Source organism: Aulonocara sp. 'chitande type north' Nkhata Bay, linkage group LG10 (assembly GCF_057382095.1).
Source record: "Aulonocara sp. 'chitande type north' Nkhata Bay isolate Kocher_YH1m ecotype deep benthic linkage group LG10, A_spYH_male_GT1.1, whole genome shotgun sequence".
Lineage (NCBI taxonomy): Eukaryota > Metazoa > Chordata > Actinopteri > Cichliformes > Cichlidae > Aulonocara > Aulonocara sp. 'chitande type north' Nkhata Bay.
This window is the reverse complement of record NC_141353.1, coordinates 30,292,715-30,314,657: the sequence shown is the minus strand read 5'-3', so window position 1 is coordinate 30,314,657 and position 21,943 is coordinate 30,292,715. Positions and strand designations below refer to the sequence as shown.

General features: G+C 41.2%; 1 protein-coding gene and 1 non-coding gene across 6 annotated transcripts in view; both read left to right on the top strand.

Moving 5' to 3' along the window:
- The window catches only part of emsy (EMSY transcriptional repressor, BRCA2 interacting), a 28,582-nt gene extending 24,936 nt beyond the window's left edge, over positions 1-3,646 (top strand). For all 5 annotated transcript variants that reach the window (XM_086309475.1, XM_086309476.1, XM_086309474.1 and 2 more), the window contains 2 exons: positions 18-422; positions 1,951-3,646. In XM_086309475.1, coding sequence (XP_086165601.1) covers positions 18-422; positions 1,951-2,133 — 588 coding nt within the window. In that variant the 3' untranslated portion in view covers positions 2,134-3,646. The remainder of the gene's footprint in view (positions 1-17; positions 423-1,950) is intronic.
- Positions 3,647-17,514: 13,868 nt separating this feature from the next.
- Positions 17,515-17,592, top strand: trnay-gua (transfer RNA tyrosine (anticodon GUA)). The gene is given in 2 exon segments: positions 17,515-17,551; positions 17,557-17,592. It is a non-coding gene; the product is annotated as a tRNA-Tyr (tRNA).
- The last annotated feature ends 4,351 nt before the right edge of the window (positions 17,593-21,943 follow it).

Here is a 21,943-nt window from a genome sequence, read left to right as displayed (position 1 = left end):
CTAATTTGTCACTGCAGCAGCCAATCATCACGCAGAGTGCCACCGTCACCAAGATTACCTTTGGCAGTTCCCACCACTCGTCGCCCGTCTTCAGCAGCGGGGAGGCTTCTGCCAAACTGATCCCAGAGTCCAGCTCCGGGCCTTCTGGAGACAAGCCCTCAGTGTCGGACATCCTGAAGATCTCCATGATGGAGGCGGAGATCGATCCAAGCACGGAGCCCATGGTGGTGGATTCCTCCAGCGATTGCGGCCCTCTGGGGAAAGCTTTGGAGGTCCAGGCCGTGTCCGGCACGCTGGACTCGGGCCAGTTCATCAGCAGCTCCGGGGCCACCATGCATCACTCCCACTCGAAGCCGCAGCAGTTCAGCTGCCTGCAGGGCCTCACGGCGCAGAGGAGCAAGGAAGACCTGGAAGTCATCGAGGTACGTTTTGTATTGTACGTTACTGAGAAGATAAATCAGACAGCAGATAAACGTTTTTGCACAAAGAGCACATGATATGGCCACGTTATCAAAGTGAAAGCACACAAGTGTTTTTTTAATGGACGGTGGATAATGATAATCAGATACTTATAAACTTTAAAAAGTCCTTGGTTAACTAAGCAGCTGATTTTCAGCCAAAACTGAAACATTTTTCACCACAACCATAAACGCCGTCCTCTGATCCTTCATTAGGCAGCATGTGCAACTATTAAAGAGAGTCAACAAACACAGGGCTTTATTTATTATTTGTTTAAATGAACTCAGCACAGTCACAAGCAAACACACCCATGCCAAACGCCTTTTTTAAATCAGGTTTTCATGCCAACAGATTTTATTTGCAAATGCTCGTCTAATGGAGCAGCTGGTCCTGTGTTTTTATCTCACGCTAAGCAAACATTTTTCTTAACACTTTCCCCCACAAGGGCAACATTTGACGACCTCTCCGTACCCTCAAAGACGGGTTTTGACACCTCAGTATACGTCGGTGAAGACGTGGAACACCCTCACTAACCTCTCATGCTCAGTCGGTCAATTTGTTCTAAAAGCAGGGCTGAAACGAGGGTTTCCGAGACGTCCAAGGGGGAAAGAGTGAAGAAGTTAGGTCCATAAGTATTTGGACTGACAGTTTTGTGCTTTTGCCTGTAATTTTAAAATCAACTGAGTTGTGTGCAAATAAACCAATATGCAGCGGAAGTGCAGACTTTCAGCTTTAATTTAAAAGATTTTGCGTTAACTGCAATTTTAAGACACAGTCCCTGATTTTCAGAGGCTCAAAAAATGGAAAAACTTCCAAGGATTGTTTTTTATATCTTGAAATGCTCTGCCAGGTGTTTACTGCAGCTGTCTTCAGCTCTGTTAGGCTCCGATCAGGTAACTGACCTGGCCACTGAAGAATATGTAATTTACTGTTCCCCAGCTTTACTATTACTATGTTAAGTATCCTTTGTATGAAACTGTAAAACAGAAAAGGTTTTCGTCTTTGAAGCCTAAACAGTTTCTCTGACTTGTATCGATCTTCTCGTCTAATTCTCAGAAACAAAGGTGAACAGGTGGATTTCCCTGAAAGTCCTGTTTTGTTTCCTTAAGTCAAAGCTGAAAAAAAAATGTCAACAAGGATGGAAAATACCATCTTAAAGCATCACTACCTGATGATAAAGCCCAGAAGAAGGCACTCACAGTCTCAAATGTCGGAAAATGGAGTGATTCCCCCAGAACAGGAAAAGGGAAAACGAACACTGTATATGCAAACCTATATGCTCAGTATTGACATAACTTACATTTGGTTACTTATTTCTAGTTCTATTGTTTATTCTGTGACTCATTTATCGTATACTCCACTGCAGACTGAGAGGACCATATTAGGGATATCCCCTCTCTGTGATGTCACACAGAGTCTAGAGTGGAAAAAAAAAAGTCTGAGAGGGACTATTTTCACTTACTCTGAGCCCGATCTTTCTCATACATGCAGGTGATTCCTCAGTATTCCATCCTGCCAGACTCCAGCCAGTCTAACGTGGTAGTGGAGCCCAGCGGCTTCCTGGAAATCACCAACTACACCAGCCAGCAGCTGGAGGAGGACAGCCCCATGGAGCAGGAGGTGGACAGCAGCAACGACGAGGCCGCCGCCGCAAGCCCCCCCGACCAGCCGTAGTCACTCCATGCTAAGAGACCCTGACGGGTGCAGCGCACATTTTCACTTTGGGAAAAGCAGACTGGCGATTTGTTCGAGGCCTCGGACACAGTGGACTTTAGTTAGTGTTTCATTTTGTGTAAAGTATTAGTTTGTTAGGCTCTTTTCGTCCCCGCAGCTAACGGCACATGTGGTTTTTATCACCAGATGTGGGAGCGAGGTGAAAGGATTAGTTCTAGTCCGGCTTCAGAGAGCTGGAAAGCAGTTTCTCCCAGCATACGATGTTACAGTATGGTGGACTTTCTACTTTCTAAGACATTTAAATATCATTTCATAAACATACAGCTGAGCAAGTACACTGCATTTAAAGTCAACCCAAAGGACCTGCAACTTCTGAGGGGGTCATAGAGATGAGTAGCAGCAGAAAAGATATTGAAAATGCCTTAAACACCAGACTTAAAAGCCCTTTTTAGACATTATGCATGACATCACTGCCTCCAGCCATCTTTTTAAATGAAACCTTTATTGTTATGTTCCTCACGGCCTCTTTTGCACCTATTACAACTTTACCACTAGTTTGATATCTCATCAAGAACCGGTTTGACGTGTTTTCACCCCCAAGAAATTCTATCAAAGGTGATTTTCCTTCTGCAGAAATTCCCAAAAGCTTTGCTCATAATGTTGCAGACTCAATGAACCTGTGCCCATTCTCCAAAGACCGAGTGTCACACACAGGCTCAGAGGACGGAGCCTCCCATGAAAACAAATCACAACATCTTTGTTTTATTTAAAGTTAGGAGCATAGTTGGCGATATAAAATCTAAAAATCTGTCATACCACTAACAACATGCAGTCATAATCTCACGTGGTGTTTTATAGAAAAGTGCCCCGGGTGCTTTTTTTTGTTTTGGATATGAAATCGGATGATTGGAAAGGATGTCTGAAAGGGGCTTTGATAATTCACACAAAAGAGGGAACTCGATCAGGTCTGCAGACCCAAACAACCCCAGAAGTTTGGAAGCTTTCAGAAATAATTCTTGGAACTTAATTTAGACCGGGGCTTCTCCGAGGGACGTCGTCCTGGAAAAATCAGCTCACGCCGTTCCTGAGCGGCGACTCGTAAATGGACAGCTTTTGGCGTCAGACGGATTGTATTTTTTCTCGACTCATTTTGTAACTCTCCAACACTTTACAGGGTTTTCAGAGGAGGGAACAGAGCTGGAGCAGATTGATATATATATATATTATTTTTTTCTTCTGTGAGGAACATGACGCAGAACCACAAAAAGAGTCCTGGAGGACCAATAACGTCCAACGTAAGAGTTGCTGCTCAGTGTAATTTTGGAGTGCTTAAAAAAAAAAAAAAAAAAGGAAAAGAAGCAAATTGAGCAATGTACTTTTTTTGTAAGATGTATTCCAGAGTCCAAAAAGTTGCAGTGAGAATTTCAATAAGTACGCATTTCTTTTCTACCTTTTCAAACTGTCTGACTAGATGAAAAAAAATTTAATCTGCACAATAAATCAGCTGAGTACAGCCGGTTGTGTTTGTCTCGGTCCAATTGTTTGAAAACAAAGAGTTTCAAACAAAAAAACCCCGTCCATCCTTGACAGGGAGAAATTCCTCTGCTTTGAATAATGTTTGTCTGATGAGGTTTGTCCATTTTCATTTTCCCTTCAGGCTTTTGGAAAAACATGATGATGAACTTGACCTCACGCCACAAAAACACCAGCACATCGGCACCGTGCACATTCAGGTTTCTTTTCTTACTACACTGGAATATGTGAAGCTTTGAGAGAAAAGCTGCCCCGTTTCTTGTAAAATTCCTGTTCAGAGGGAGCTTTTGCTGCTTTTTTTTTTTGTTTGTTTGTTTGTCTTTCTTTCGTTTTACATTAAACGCCTATAATCTTCACGTCGCTGCTTGTGAGGCATAGATAGGTGATTGACAGCAAAACAGAAGACGACCCAAAGCGATCAGGATGCGATTAGGCTGCAAACGCACGTCTGTGTCTGGCTGGAGGCCTCCGTGTGTTTTAGAAAAGCCTGTTTTTACTGGTATTTAATGAAGACAATTTCCCAAACTTGCAAGGATGGGGTGAACAGATCTGTTCTGTTATTTCACACATTTAAGAGCAATAAAGTTAATCTTTAGAGAGCTGAGCAGGTAAAAAGGTGAAAAAGAACTTAAAAAGGGAGCTTTTTACATACCTACTCAGACACTGTTAATTTTTTTTACCATACAGTACTGTGCAAAAGTCTTCACAGACCTTATTTCTTTAGATTTTGGGTCCAAGCCAAACTTCCTGAATGTTTTTTTTGTTTTTTGGACACTGGCTGCTTTTCACTCATTTGTAGTCCAGGCCTTGTTCATGACCTTTTTCAGAGGAAGGTTTTTTGTTTGTTACGCCACTAATCACTGATCTATGAGTCATTTAAGCACATGAGGGCACACAAGGAACTAAAAAAAACACAATTTCCCATTTTTATTTTTTTTCAGACAGGGTTTTACATTTTTAAAGTATTTTTGCAACAACAAGGTGATTCCCAAAGGGCAAAAAGCATGATGTGCAGCGTGTCCTTAAAAAGCCATTCTTAAAGAAGGGAAATGGGGAGAAAAGGTTGAGGTATGTCAAATTATATTAATTTGCAAACAGGTCTTGTGGAGCGATGAATCCAAATTTGAAATTGTCAGTATGTACAGAGGAGAGTCAGAGGAGAGGTACCTGCACCCCTATTACAACAATACCTGTCTGTGAGACACAGTGGAGCCTCTGTCATGGTTTGGGGCTGCTGAAAATTACCATAAGATTTTGATTTTCCCTGCAAATCTACGTGAAAAGTATCTGATTGGCAACAGCTCCATTTTCAGCCTGACAATGATCCCAAACGCACTACTGCAGCAGTAAAACCAAACCTGGATAGAAAAAACGCACCGCTCAGTCTAATGCTCTAACACAGGTGTGTCGAACTCCAGGCCTCGAGGGCCGGTTTCCTGCAGGTTTTAGGTCTCACCCTGGGTCAACACACCTGAATCACATGATTAGATCATTACCAGGCCTCTGGAGAACATCAAGACATGTCGAGGAGGTAATCTAGCCATTTAAATCAGCTGTGTTGGATCAAGGACATCTAAAACCTGCAGGACACCGGCCCTCGAGGCCTGGAGTTGGACACCCCTGCTCTAACAGATCAGGATTTCTACTGCTTTTTATTCACAATTTCAAAGCACGTGCCTTCATATGCAGTTTTCTGTCTAAATATTCTACTTTGTAATAGACTTCTTCAGTTAAAGCTGGAGGAGTCTAATACGCCCACCCCTCCACCTCCACCCGATCTCTTTTGAGGGAAGTATAATGAAGGTTATCAGGACAGCTTGATGACCTCCACATGCAATGACTAAGAATTGGTGGGCAATAAAAACACATTAGTTCACCACTTCTTCAGAACCAGACGGCTTTTGTGACAAGGCTTTATTGAAACGGTAATTTGGGGATTTCCCCGCCTGGCAAAACAAAACGAAAGAATTACACATGCACTTTCTGTCATGTTGAACTGCTTTGCTTGGAAAAGCAAAGAGAAATATCCTCCACATACTTTTCTTTCTCACCTTTGACCTGTAACCTGAATGTGCTGAGCGACTGCTGCAGACTGTTGCTTAGCGAAAACCAGTTTTTCCTCTACAGGTGCTTCAGGAAACTGAGCAGTACACATTTTATACCGGGCAGCTGTGTCATTCCCAGTGTGAATGCCAGACTTTAAAATTGGGAACATTCGCATCTTATTTCTTGCACACAGTGACAGTTTGACAAGAGCCCTTTTTTTCATTTACACATTCTCCACCTCTTGAACTGCAACACATTTGCAAACCGTTTTTTTATAGAGTGACACGAGACCTGTTTGGCTGTACGTAACCATCATGCATCCTCTCACTTTTGGCCTGTAAACAGCTACGGCAGCCTCCAAAATGTTTCCAGGATTTATAGTTGCTCCTGCAGGCAAGTATAAAAACCTATTTACTGCATCGTGATGTCCATGTGAGCCAGGTTTCCTGTTTATTTAGGTTTGTCGCTTGTAAAAGCCTAACCGCACACTCCCTTGTAGAGCCCAGCCATGCACTGGTGCTTTCTCCCTCCTCATGCTGTAAATGATCCAGTGGGTTCTCAAGGGCTCAGGTCCACCCAGCAGAGTCTGATTGGCTGGCCTCAACCTGCAGACATGTGGCTCTGTTTAGGAGCGTGCTGACTTAGCGTCCCTCCATCCTGACCCCTTGCTGGGCGAGCGGTGCCAGAGTCCCACAGGAAAACACGGTTTACGCTGCTCTGCTTTCTCACCTGACTGAGAAACCGCTTCAGGGAACAGCCTCTGTGTTTAGGAAGCATGAGCATAAAGTTGTTTTAAGCTTCTTGGTTTTTAGAGCATTGTTTCATAAATAAGACTTGAAATGCTGAAATACTGGGAAGTGTTAACTTAATGTCAGCAACACGTTTTTTTTAAGTTGCTACATTGGCTACACTCATCACAGGATCTCCCATCAGATTGGGTTAACTGGCATCAGACCAGTAGCATGAGTGGGAGAGAGGACTAGTCTTTCCGAAGATTAGAGACGTGAGAGGTTCATCATACTGTGAAAGCCTGAGTGGGAAGGTAGTTTAACAAATTATGAACAATGTTATTTTTTAGAAAAATTAGAAAGGATTCGGGGATTTCACAGATAACAGAACATAATATTATTAAAAGATTTGGGGAAGTCTCTGTGCACAAGGAAAAAGGTCAGAAAAACATTATGAAAAGGTTGTGATCTTCAGGCCCTGAGGCAACATTCCACTGAAAACAGACATGGCTTTGTAGTGGAAATCACAGCGTGGACTGTCTGTGTGCCCCAGAACCCAAAAACAGACCGTCCTGTGAGGTCCTCGCCTTCTTTGGGTGTGAGTTTGTTTAAGATGAACTGATGATAGCAGAGGCAAAGTGCATCTATTTCAGAGATGGGATAACACAGTCAGTCTATTTATCATGTCATCATCAGTTCACCTGAGGCCTTTGGACCTTCGAGGAAGCTGGAATACCCAGAGGGAAATGCCTCATTTCATTCATGTACTGTGAGGCGAAAGTGCTGATCACTGTGCTGCCTCAAAATAATAATAAATAAATATAAATATTATACATGCAGCTCATCCAGCTTGATATGAGTGCACAGCTCAAAAGCCATCATCTCTACCATACGTTGGAGGATTAGTGCACGTGGCCAAGTACGGATATCTGTGAAGGTGAATCATGGAAGGTCTTTTTATTTCAGAAAGACAGCACTGAGCCACTTCTTCTTTAAGTTTGAAGCTTTTCTTTCCAAGCTCCTTAGACTAAAGGTTTGATAGGTAAACTAGTTATCCTAATTTATTTATTTGTATCTTATTATTTATGACAGCAGCCCTTTTTTTCATAAACTATCCCTCAATACATCCATTTTTATTCATCTTTTTTGAACTTGGATGTCCATATCCTCCATATGTCCCTCGAGCTGATTACCTGGAAGATCTCAAAGTTTTCCTAGATGATATTTATGAAGTTTGTCATCTAGATATTAGTTATTTCAAGCAGCAGATCTGTGAGCCTGATTGCTCAGATAGCCTGCAGTGCAGACTTGTCTGCCACTTAAAAAAAAAAAAAAAATCCTGCATTATGAAATGAGAACAACAACAATCGAGGCCTACATAAACCGTTATCCTCGACATGAAATTCAAAATGAGAATTTTTGAAAAATATTCTTACAAAATTGAGTAATTACAGTTTATTGATGTGAACGTGACATCTTAACGTGGTGTTCAAACAACCATTTTTTATGTGTAATGTTTTTGCTGTCTAATTCTAACCACAAATGGGACTCGGAACCAAGAGTCAGTCAAACTTTGTACACCCACCATCCACCCCAGCATCCTCCTCCAGAGTCTTTCTTCCTTCTTCTTCTTTCAGTTGCTCTTTCAGCCACAGTAGATCATCTGCCTCCATCTCACTCCGTCCCTAGCATCCTCCTCTGCCACAACCACCCTCTGCATGTCCCCCTTTACTACATCCATGAACCTCCTTTAGTGATCTTCCTCTTTTCCTCCTGCCTGCCATTCTTTGCTCATTGTCCAGCATATCCTCTCTTCCTCTTCTACATATGTCCAAACCATCTCGGTCTTGCATCTCTAACCTTTTCTCCAAACTGCTCAGCCTGAGCTGTCCCCCTGTTGTACTCATTTTTAATCTTCTCCATCCTGCTCATCCCCAAGGTATTAAGAGCATCTTCAGCTCTGCCACCTCCAGATGCTTTTTTCCAGCACCACAGTCTACAAACCATAACTCATAACAGGTCTCACCACCAACTTTTAAACATTCCTTTTCACTTTTACTGCTATCTTTCTGTCACAAATCATCCCAGATGCCCTGATACACCCTGCACTCTCTCACCATAGATCCCAGCGTCATCTGTAAACATCACAGTCCTTGGAGACTACTGCCTGACCTTATCTGGCAGCCTGTCCATCGCCTCTGTAGTGTCCAACAAATGTCATGTGCACAGTATTTTCACCACGCATACATACATTTTAGGAGACAGAAGTGAGCTGTCACAAAGCCATCAGTAATGTTGAAACCTGCAGTTCCTCCATTTGTATACTTGTCTTGATTATATCATGAAAGGCCCGGATATTGTTCCACATAATGAGCAAATTGTTACAAACACATTTTTCCTATTAATCCCATTAATCTTAAAGTGCTGATGAAACCTGAAGTATGTCTGATGAAACATCTGCGAAACTAAACAATCCCTACGGCTGACCTTATTACAAGCACTGACCCAGAGCAAATGACTAAGACCACAAAAGGCAGCAGTGTGCTTGGTGGTCTGATTGCATTGTTCTCAACAATAGTTGTTGTTCTCATTGTTGGAGACCTCAGTAGGAAAGATTATGGGCGTAAAGGGTTGGGTAGGAGTTTCCTTGAAAATGCCTGTGATTTATCACTGGGGCCCAAGCAGCATTCCTCAGGCTTGAGTTTATTTGACTGCACTTCTTGCCATTTATTCACCATGGCTGCAGACTATGTTCCTCGGGGCCGACATAGAAAGGTTTTACACAGTTATTTACACCTCATATTAGAAAATCATATTTAATGTTGCCACTCGTGAATTAATGATGTTTCCCTGTTTTTTGCCTCTGCTTTTGGTGCTATAACTCAGCTTTTTTTGGCAACTTTGGATGCAGCTGTTTTTGGGCAAACACCACACTCATAATGACCATTAGTAACAGATCCAGGTTATGTTCTAAGGGAAAAAAAACAATCCTATTGTAGTGCCGGCCAGCATGTGGACAATAAATGTGAAATCTGGCCCGACTCCCTGTTTCTCTCACAGCCTAAAGCCCAACATTTTGTCCTGCTTGTAAAACAAACAGCCAAACCCCAAACTGAGTCCACCTGAACTCTCAAAAACAATCTTCTTGGAGGGACCTCAAAGTAAGTTAATGTGCTCAAACAGCAGATGCAGGATGCATGATACCATTGTCCTGGGGTGTGCTTCCTGCTCCCATTTTGTCTCCTGCCCTTCTCAACGTTACAACACCACAGCACAAGTAATGTAGGACATATTTAAGCATCTCATCAATTCATGTAGCTACAGGACGTAGACAGTCAACTTTGACCTTTCCCATGGCTGGGGATGATAAATCAGGACAGTGAGCAGTGCGAGGGAGCAAGGGGTGCGATTACTGTGGATGAATAATAGGTTGCTATCTTCTTTCAGTTTACCAGTCGATGAGGCTCGACCTTATGGAGCAAGGCACAGCTAATCTCTGCAAAGGGGCAACATAGGCATTCACCTTTAAAAAAAAGATACTCCCAGGGATGTTTTTATGATGTGAAACAGATGGAAATGGGAGTGAATCATCATTACTGGCAGACACTTCAGATTGAAACAGTATTTCCTGAGTTAGTCTCTTGAGGATGAACCAATAAGAAAGAAAAATAGGAACACAGCCACCTCAGTGCTAGTTTGGACCAGTCATGGTGCGATGTAAGCATATTTTAATAAGATAGAGAGCTAACCCAGCAAAAAGTTGAGAATCTACCCTGATTTCTGAGTTGAAAACTGGTGGTACGACTACAAAATCCGAGCCACAGGCAGATGAATGCTGAGGATGTTTCCACATAGAATAGATGCTTAAGTCGGCCTTTGCTGGAAAGTCATCCGCTAACACTAGCAAGTTTGGGTTGCAAGCTGCAGGCCACACATCTGCTAACCGGTGCTGAGTAACAGAATACTATAATAAAACACCAACTTTAAACCTTATCTATGTCCAAACAGATGAATTATCTTTTAAAATCACCCATTGTACAGTTTTTATAATGGAAAAACTACCCAAAGCCTTTTTTGTACCTGGCTGTGAACATTTTTAGGAACTAAATAAACTGCTGTTTTTTTTGTTTTTTGTTTTTTTTTGTTTTTTTTCCCCGCCTGTCCCATTTGGTTCTTTAGCCATCAGAATTGTTGTCTGAAGACCAACAAGGATACCCAATGGATTTACTTTGCCAAATGGATCATCGTGGCATTGCCGTATTGGTCCATTTGGTCGATCTTTGTTTTTATTATTTATTATATTTTATTTTCAGATGTTACAGACGGGACAGACATGAGTGAGAGATAGGAAAGGGAGAAAGAAAGAGGAAGGAAAGGAAAAACAGAAGGGGAGAGGGACAGTGAGAAAGGGGGGGAGAAAAAAAAATCTCCTGGATCACCTGTTGAGAGAAGAATAGAAAACAAGCAAAAAAAGACAAAAAAAAAAGAAACAAAGCAACATACTAAACACAACACCATCGCATTAATCTAGCTAAGTGTAAACAGCAGTAAATACTAAATATTCAATGTTGTTGTGCAGCACGCAGGACAGATGTGCTTCGAAGTAGCAGCCAAGAAAGGTGTAATTTGGGTCTACGAGCAGTGAACACCCGTGTGCATACCTGTGTGGATCAGCGCGCTTGTATTCCAAAGGTTTCTCCATGTAACGATCTGCTAGGGAGTGTGGGGGGGCCACAGCCCCGTCCTCCAGGGCGTGAGGCAGGTATGGAGGAGATCAAAACTCCAGACATCCAGAGGCCCCCAGAACACAAGAAACCATGGAAGACCAACAGAGGGGCAGCCGCGCCACTGTTCCAGTAAGAGCTGAGGAGAGTCCCAGATGAGGGTTCACTCAGCAGCCGCGGAGCAGAAGCCAGGGGGAGTTGCAGTGACGCGCCCGACCACCCCGACTCCGTAGCAGCAGGGAGGCCCCACACTCCAGACCGCAGTCGGACGGCCAACTCCACCTAGCCCTCCCGCTCCAGCAGGCCGCAGAAACTGCTGTTTTTAACACTTCCATGTGTTAAAAATGAATGTTAGCATGACGAATGTAACGCCTCCGGTCGCTGGGAAAAAATATGTATGGTTCCTGAAAGTCAGAAAGAGGGTGCTGCAACAGAAATTGTGGTTATGATTGCTTTGGTCGCAGCTAGATTGCCGCAGTCATCTGGAGTTCGCATGAAAGATTATGACGATTTTGCAAACGCTTGCTAACTAACCCCTAAGCAGCAGTGAAACTTGAAAAAGTGTGACACTAACTGGAAACAGAGAACAGAAGTTGTGCCTTACCACAGAAACCAACATGTTTTGAAAAGGTGAAACTTTTGGCTTTGTAAGCAAACGGTCTCCATTCCCAGTTCGCAGCACAATCTTCACATTTTCACAACTGTTCAGGAAGTAGTTGCCAAGTGTTTGCAGACAAGTTGGTATCTTCCACAGAAATCTGCCAGCAACCAAAGCGACCACAAGGAGTTTTTTTGGGGCAGCACCTCCTAGCAACCAATTTCATCTGGCAATAGCAAGCAACCACTCACTAACCAATCAGGGAGTAGACATTTTTCTCTAATAACTAATGATTACCTGGAGTCACTGACCGGGTTTTAGGCCTGCTAGGCTGTCTTCACAATGACTATCAGCAATCTCCTATGACCAATCAGGGGATACCGAAACAACAAGTAGTTGTCAGGTCGTTGCGACTGTGTTACTGAGACATAAAATTTCTAATGCATTTGAGAGCTGGGACAACCTGACATCTGAACCCTCCCTTGGAAAGTTGGGGTAAATTTAACCACGTCTTGTAGAGCGGTTGATGGGAAATGTGCAAAATGTTCAAGAAAGCTTGATAAATGATATGAAACTTTCAATTAATGCTGTAAATTCATGTATTTCCTATGACAGTTTTATGTCTAAGCCAACAGAGAATTCAGGTCATTTCACAGAGTTTATCAAACTACGCAAAGTTGGAAACTGTGATGTGTAGATTGTGTAGATTATTTACAGGCCAACCTCCATATTTCCTTTGAAGGAAACACAAAGATCTTTTTTGTTTATCTGTAGCAGATGGTCAGACAAGTCTTGTTTTCTCTTTCCACTTTCTTTGCGATTGTTCATCAGTGACTAAGCGAGCTGCCCTTGCTTTGATGAAGCCGCCCCCTTGCAACAGAGTTGTTCTGATCTCAGCGTGATACGCTATGATAAACACAGGGTCAATTATGACTCAATGCCCGGTCACAGAGGAGAGGAAAAGTGACTGAGGTCTGCTTCCAATTTAGGAACCAAAAATATTTTCCGTAGGCCTCCTGTGATTGCATCGCTGCTCATCTAATAAACAAGAGGTTAAAAAAAAAAAAATAGAAAACAACATGGTGGAATTCCACAAAACAGGAAGAGGAAAGGCCTTTGGAAGGAAATTATGCCTTTTGGGAGGATGGTACAGCTGCAAGAGTTGGCAGGAGCCCACCAGCGCGTTGTTTTGTCTTTCCGTTGTGAAGGGGCAAAGCTGGGAGGAAAACAGTTTCCCTCCGGTGGGTGTATGAGCTCCCCGAGGAAGAGAAGCTCCCAGTGTTGTCTATTTTTTTTTTTTTTTTTTTACTTTGCCCAGGAGAGGCAATACGGTGCTGGAAAAATAAACAGAGCTGCAGTGTGGTAGTCTCATTTGATTTCCCAGTGGCTCACTTATGTGGAGCCCTGCAAGTCGTTCTAAGCCATTACTTCAACTTTGACTTCATTCTTAGCCTCTTCAGTAGTCTTGCTATTGCTCACTGATTACAAATAAACTGTGAGACAAAGTCTTTCTGTAATCGGGTCTCGTTTCTGGAGCTGGAAAGTGTGTTTCTTTTGACCTGTTTCCAAGGCCTTTTACATACAGTTGGTAGAGTTGGAGTTTGATATCCGAAGCCCCAGAAGTGGTTTTATGATTTACCCACGGTTCTTAAACTTGCACAAATGCAGGACTATGCAGAGGCGAAAAGGCTGAGGGTAAAAAAAAAAGAGATATCAATGGAAAAAAAAGTAAAAAAGTGCTGCAGGTAGGATATTATCACTAGAGCTAACTGAGGGAAAAACCAAAGGAACAGAGGACAAAAGAAAAGAAAAGAGTACAGCAACACAGGGACACAGGCAATGATTGGGAAACAAAACCCAGGTTGAATAGGGAAGAAAAAACAAAGCCAGGATGTAAAAAATACAAAGAGCCACATAAAAAACTATCCTTCAAAGTAGCAGCTTAAACTGGCAAACATAAGGACAGAGAAAGGAGAACTGAAAACACAAGAGTACAAAACCAATAAATATAACAAGAACTGTGACATATAGTTTGTTTAGGTACTCGCGTTAACCCTTTCCACCATAATCTTGCTCCAAAAAGACCAGGCTGGTTTCGTTTTAAATAGAAAGTTTTTCCCCTGTGGCATATTCAGAGATTATTGAGATAACTGTACTTGATGAACTTTATCCACTCATTTCACTCGCATCAGATTTGGCAGAGCTGCGGTTGGTTGAATAATATCACTTTTTACCAGCTCATTTTCTTTATGACTTTGTCGTCTACTCTCTGGGCTGCAATTTTTTTAAAAGGCTTAGAAGAAACGTCTCTGACAGATGATGTGGTATGATTTGGACTCCTTCTACATATTTACTCTCAGCCAACTTCATCTTGGTTTCCTATGTCCAAAGAATATTTTTTGTGTAACTGTGCAGGCTCCTTTAGATGTTTTCTGGTGAAATCTAATCTGCCTGTAACCAGTGGTTTGCACCTTGCTCTAAACCATCTTTGTTTCCATTCATAAAGGTGTCTCTTGATTGTAGACCCTGATAATTACACACTTATCTCCTCAAGATTTTCTTGAAAAGTGTTTTTCTTAACCATTTTTTGACCGTAGAAATAATTCTATATTCCCTTTTATTAGTTGTCTTCTGTAATCCTTTGGTCACTTGATTTGAGCCTGTGAAAATGGGGCTCTGTCTATAAAAATGGGGGTAATTCTTAAACAGTTGATGCAAAAAGTTTGTTAAACCCCTCTAATTAAAGCTTAATATCTGCACTTCAATTGCTTCTTGATTGAAGTGTTTTCTGATGTCAAAAAGGGCACAATAATTTGTCCTGGTGTGATTTGACTTATAAACCATTTAAAAGTTCTTCGCTTTTAACAAGAACAATCATCAACCTATCCATATGTTGCTACTGACACGAATCATGGTCTCCTTTTTCTTGGGAACACATCAAATGCATGGAAAATGCTGTTTTAACCTTTTGAACATGGATATTTACAACCATTGAGACGCAATTTCTACGTAAAACATACAAAAATATTAAAATCTACAGGGAATAGTGTCATGAACTTTCAAATCCCTCGAGGATGTTAACTTTCCATTTTGGATCCTCTTTCAGTTTTCGGGCCAAAATCACAACTTTTCTCACAAAACATCTTGTAATGTAAAAGGCAGATCACCATCGAATTTGCTGTTTGCATTGGCTGAGTGTTGATGGGGTTCCCCTGATCATGAAGTGCCAGAAATGTAAAAAAGTGCCTGTTTCTTGGAATCAGTAGGAAAAAGGACTGCCTCAGATTGTGGAGCCATTCAGTTCAAGTATTCAGGTACACAACAGAAGGGCTGCACTTGTTTATTAAGTCAATGAGCAGATGTAATTTTCCCCACGTAAGCACAGTCTAGACAGTTCCAGATTCCAGATAAAACAGATGTAGATTACAGTTGGAGTTTCCTGTAAATCCAAACTCCTCACAGCAAATAAGCAACCTCTTACTCACAAATACAACAAAGAGGGCCACAGTGGATTTATTCACAAAACTGGATCTTTAATATATATTTTCTGCTTAAATAACCTTTATGTTTCAAATTATTATTTGGATATAAATATTTATGTCTTCGTCCTTTTGCATCTCCCAGCCTTCCCCAACCTCCTAATGAAAGTATAAAAACAACGGCTTAGCACGAGACACTCAACTTAGACTGGATATTCTACTTTAGCACTTGAAAGACTTTAAATAGCTTCACGGTGTAAATCAGGACAGTGTTTAAGTCAAACACAAACACCAGAAGGCTTGTTGACAGACTAAATAGAAGGATAACCAAAGCCTGTGCCAACACGATGCCTCATTATTAACACAAAAGCCAACGTCTAGCTGTGATTTCTGCGTTGACAGAGATAAAGAGGCTTTTTCCCCTTTGATATAAAACAAGATGGCCCTGTTGACAACTTCCTGTACCACCCTGGACAGTAAATTAGGTTGAGTAACTGCGTTTCTCTCTCCTGGTGGGAATAAGGGGTGGAGGGTCTGAGTCACTGAGGGTAAAAGCTTTCTTTGGACAGTTAAGATAAAGCTGCTCGTGCTGAACAGCCTTTTCGCAGTTCCAGAGACTTAATCCCAAAAGTAAACTGAAGAAGAAAGCTGAGGTAGTGAGGCTGGGAAAAGAGCAGCACTATCGAGTTAAAGGCCTTGGCTCTGTAAATTTAACTGGAAACTAAAGGCAAAATAATAAAGTTAGGTTTAGCCCTCGGGTTTCTGGTTTAACTCCAGCTGAAAGGATGTGTTTTGGGGGAATATTTTTCTGTTTGGAACAATATAAAGGCAGAGAGGATAACTTTAAGTCTGAAATGACAGTTATCTTTGGGACTCTGGAGAGTTTTCCTGTAGTTAGCCTTTTAGGATGCAGGGATTAGCACAGATTCAGTATAAAGAATAGAAAAGTCCAGTTTCTGAAATGTTGAGCTGAGTGCCAGCTTTGTGAAATCAGATGTGAGTGAATCTAACTGTGTATGTGCAGTGTATGTTATCTTCAGTAGTTTACTGGCTAGCATGGAGGACCTCAGGTCAAAGGGCTCCATAGGCATCGGCGTAACTTTGTGTTGAACATTGGGGGGGGGGGTCAAGATCTCTGTCTAAATAAAAAAATAAATCTGGGTAAATTCCCAGATGATTAAACATGCAACTATTTTGTTGGTAATAACTGAAATGAGTAAAGAAAATCAACAGCCTATGTATGCAAGATAATTCATAATTTTACTGGGGGGGTTATATTGGTTGGGTCTGATTATTGGGGGCGTCATAACACCCCTGACCCCCCTGGAAATTACGCCCCTGTACATAGGTTGCTGGAGCCATTTGAAGGTTGGTAGCTTTTGTAGGTGTCTATGATTTTTAGAGATGTGAAAGCAGAGGAAGTGACTTTATTTCTTTGAGTTTAGCTGCAGATATTCTTTTCAGACCAGAAGTCCATAATCCTCAAGCATTAATGCACTAGGCTATTATATAGCAGACAGATTTCTTTTCATTTGGATTTCATATTTGGTGCTGTCCTGCAAAATGTTTTGTGGACAACCATTTGTTTTTAAGTTGAACAATTTCACCACTCACGAGCCCTTTGAAAGTGGATCTGGTAGAGTGTACGACTGTGGGTGGCTAACACAGGAATCTTTAGATTGCTGTTGAAAGAAGAGGCTTTTTGTGTGCACATAAGAAGTTATAGAACGACAATATCTTGATCAGATTTTCAAGAACAACGACGATCTGCAGATCTGTACTAACTAGAACGATGAAGCTGCCTTATCATAAAGATGATATGATGTATAGAGATGTGAAAGAACAACTGTAACTCCACAATGACAGTTACCTTTGAGACACAGATTTTTTAAAAAAACCTTCAGATACACTAATATATGATATAGCACAATGGCTGCACATATACATATATTATTTAATAGTTTGATTAATATTTGAAGGCGGTTGATCAGTCCAACAAAGCAAATTGTGGCATCAGTTTCTGCAACCTTAAGTTGAACAATTCAGTTAATTTCTGTCGGGATTCTTGGCAGAGCAGATAAACTGACTTGTAGTAAAAATACAGATAACTGCAATCCTCTAGCCACAGTACAGCAGTCCACTGGCAGCACACATTGTTTTATTTTGATTAACATTAAGAGGTAATTATTGAGTCCTGTAAATCTTTGGTTCAACAAATCAAATCTTTGGTAAAGTTCCTGCATCTGAAACTTGAACAGCTGAGGCATGTGTGTCCTTTGATAGCTCAGTTGGTAGAGTGGAGGACTGTAATAGGCATCCTTAGGTTGCTGGTTCAACTCTGGCTCGAAGGACAAATGTGCTTGTACAAAGAGAGATGACGTTACAGGAGGGCGATGCCTCTGACTGACTGGAATGATTAATGGCTAGAAAAACCATGAGGAATTGTCATCACTATGACAGAAAGTTTGTGGTTTTTCTCTATTTAATATTCAGAGCCAGATGTTCAGTCTTACATACTTGTGGTTAAGAATGAGTTTCTGCATCCAAATCTTGAGTAATTCTACACCTTATGCACCCTTCAGAGGACTAGGTGAGAGAAACAAGTATCCTTAGGTCATTGGGTCGATACTGGCTTGAAGGGGTGCCTTTTGTGTGTAACTGTATGACATGATGGTTAATGAGGGCGATGTCTCAATCTGACTGGAACGAACAGAAAATCTAGAGGTGAACTGTCATCAGTATTTACTTTGACTGAAGGTTTGAGGCTGGCTTTGCAGTCTTGCAAAATAAATTTATGCATCCAAGGAGTGAACAGTCCAACTCCACACACACCCTTTAGTGGGAGGACTGCAGGTGGGAGAAACTGGTATTTTTAGGTTAAAATCTTGTGTGTCTGCACAACATGAAAAAATGCAGAGACTCTTTGGAGTTTTCTGTAGGACAAAAATCTATCAGAATACTAGAAAGATTGTTATTACTGAGCTGCTGTAGGTGATAAAGTGGAACACTGTAGGTAGAAACAACAGTCTGTGTTCACGTTTTGCACTGTTGCAGTCAGTAAGCTTTCAGATAGACAGGATACATAAAGAAAGGAGGTGGCCTTGGAATGATATCACAACTGTATTACAGAGTGGAGCACTTTAGATAGAACTAAATGAGTAACAAAGATGGCTAACAGGAGGATGACGGTTGTCCTGCAAATTCAACTAAATCGTCATGAAAATAACATGTGCAGCCAGTGCGACACACACCTTTCTATAATCACCAAGCAGTGGTAGAGTGATATAACCTTTGTATACAAACTCATTTTGATTTAATATTTGGAGCCAGCATTCCTACAAAACAAGCATCAGGATGGTAAAGCATCATGCTCAACATTCAAAAGCTGAACAACTAAGGTGAAATTAGGTCTATATCTCCATCACAAGGAAATGAGTGACTGCATCCAAGACTCAACCAATTTAGCATTTCATATAGTCTTCAACACTTCTGCTCGACTGGGTGGAGGACTCGTGTTAAAGGAGGGTGATGTCGCTGTCTGACTGGAATGATTGATGTGTAGAAAAATGATTAATTTTTACTGTCATCATTCACTCAGACAGAAAGTTTGTGGTTTGCCTTTCAGGCTTGCAAAACAAACTTCCGCATTCAAGAGGTGAACAATTCAACACCACATGAACTCTTTGACAGTTCAGTTGGTAGAATGGAGGCCTGTAGTCGAGCTCCACGGGTATCCTTAGGTTGCAGGTTCAACTTTGGCTCACAGGGAGTGGCAGGAACCTAGCATTATATTTTTTTAAGTTTTGATTTAATATTCAGATTATTTTCATTGCAGACTTGCTGTTAAACATCAGTTTCTGCATCCAAAATAGTTAAGTATTTCATTTTGTTTTCAACACATAAGCATGGTCGGGTGGGGGGACTGTAGGTGGGTGCTTACTTGATGAACCCTGGCTATTTGAAACCTGTCACAGTGGAAAAGCTGTAAGACTTCCATTCTTTTCATTTTTAAGTCCTGGAGATAGAAACTTAGTCTTGCTCTTTGATGGTGTGGAGGACTTTAGGTGTAGGATCTATGGTTCAAAGGAGGGTCTTTGTAGGAGTAAAAATCACGTTGAAGTACTTTATGAACATTTTTGGTTGGCTTTTCAGTATTGCAAAACAAATTTGCACATCCAAGAACTGAACAATAGCTCAGTTGGTAGCATGGAGGACTGTAGATTGATAGAAAGATGATATCCTTAGGTCACTGACTCAACTAAAATTGAAGTGCTTTTCCATATTATCGTATTTTTGATATAGAAGCATGGTATTAAATAGACTTTATAGGTATTGGAATATATTAAACTGCACAAGGTAGCTAATAAAGTGTTCTGAGAGAAGCATTAACAAACATTCAAGTTCCTATTTTTGTTACCAGAGACAAGCTGCTTCCAGTCGTTGTGCTAAACTAAGCTAACAAACTATCTACATTCTCCACAGGCAAAATCGATTATCTCATCTAACATTTAGAGACAAATCAAAAACATTTTAACCAGGTCATAAAAATCCCAAGACTCTTTCACCAGATGTATTTAAGGTCAACAGTCTCTGGTAAAAAACCATATTACAATGCTTCAACATGAAGGACAGATTTATTTATACACATGGTGACAGCAAAGAGGAAGATTTAATGATCTAATCATTAATAATCGTGTTCCTTTTATGCTACAGAGAAATATCACTGCTAATTACAACACATACTGGAATTCACCCCTTTGCTTTGATAAGGTTAGAAATTTCCCACTCCACATAAGCTACCCGAATGCACCACTCCAAATTGAAACCAAAATACATGCAGCAACATCTGTCATGTTATCGACAACAATTCACACTTATTTAACCAATGTATCAAATATAAAACCTGATAAGTTGTTCGTTTCATGTTCTGGCTCAAGGTAGCTGCCTTTGGGAACATTAACATTAAACATTAATTCATCATATATAGAGAGCAGTATATACTACTTAGTCTCTGTGGTGGGTAATCATCCTGTTTCATATCCACAAAGTCAGAATTAGCTCGCTAAGCTCATGGTTTCTGCTAATCAGAGCTCTTTTAGCTCATGTCACAAGTTTACATGGTGTCAACACAGACAGTATAAAAGATTGATGGAGCCTCTGGAAAGTGCCTTAAAGCTAGATATATATATGTATTTTTTAACGGCTGCCAGAGGGGGACTTCTGATCTCCAAGAGCCTTACGAAGGTTTTGCAGAAACATGACCACTAACCACGTGACTGCTACCCATGTGAAGTTAACTTGTCTGCTGTTTTGGACGTGTGACAATCATGGCGAAACTGTAGGATCAAGAGAACAAAACAAACCACAAAGGCCCAAAGACTCCCCGAAGCAGTGGGCAGCCACCTGTCTTGAGGGAAAAATGAGTATTCCCCAGCAGGTTGAAACCTTCAGGAACCACTGCTAACCAGCTGGGGAATACACATTTTTCCATAGGAACCAGTGGTTGTATCACATCCAGTATGGCGGAGTTGATTAACTCAATCACTCATGAAATAGGAACTTTGTTTTGGTCATTTTAATGGTCACAAGGGAGGTTTATCTTGAGTGTGCCTACTGGCGAACGACTTGTGACATCACATTGTTAGCAGTGAGCGTGCGGTTTCATAGTAAGGTCCTCCCCTCACCCACAACATCAGGTTTTAAAGCAGTAAAATGGTGAAGACAAATATGTTGAGCTTTTACCCCACTCATAAAGTAAAACCGCGCAAGGAAAGACATTTTTTAACTGTCAAGTATTAACTCTGCAAACAAGTGTGAGTCCTGTCTCTAGAATTACTGTCATTTTAAAATACAGCGTTTTTAAAAATCCTAAATTAAAGAAATAACAAAGGCCAAGGTGCAATTCCAGTGAAGCACTGTTTGCTACAGAGAAACGGATTGCCAGCTTTGCACATATGTCTCAAACTCATTGTCTTTGATAGCCACGCTCCTCAGGGACAACTAGTCGATACTTACGGGCCCCTTGCTTATTCCCTCTCTGATACAGTAAGCAACTGAGGTGTTTTTCTGGATAGTTCTTTTAAACTTGATAAATAAGTGTCCTCCGTAGTACAATCTAGCTTTTATCTACTACGTCAAATTTCTAAGGCTAAGCCTTACATATCATGTAAGGATATCCATGCCTTTGTTAATTTTAGATTAGATTACTGCAACTCCCTTAACCTGGGCCTCCAATCTGCCCTTCTTCATAGATTGCAACTTGTTCAAAATGCTGCGACACACCTCTTAACTGGAACTAAAGGGTATCGATCACTCCGGCTCTTGCTGACCTACATTGGCTCCCCATTCAATATCGTATTGATTTTAAAATGTTATTGCTTACTTTTTAAATCGTAAACAATATTGCACCTAGCTACTTAACTGAACTCCACAGCCTGTATACCCCTAGGAGAGCCCTAAGATCATCGGGCCAACTGCTCTTGGTGCAACCTAGGGTCTAGGGACCAGAGGTGACCGTGCCTTTGCTAGTGCTGCAGTCAACCTCTGGAAAAATCTTCCAACTGACAGTCACGCATCTGAATCTATTCAATCTTTTAAACTGCGATTGAAAACTAAATTATTTAATCTAGCATTCCCGGCTAGTTCGTGTTTTTATCAGGTAGTCTTCTTTGTACTTTGTAATCGCACCCATATGTAACTTAT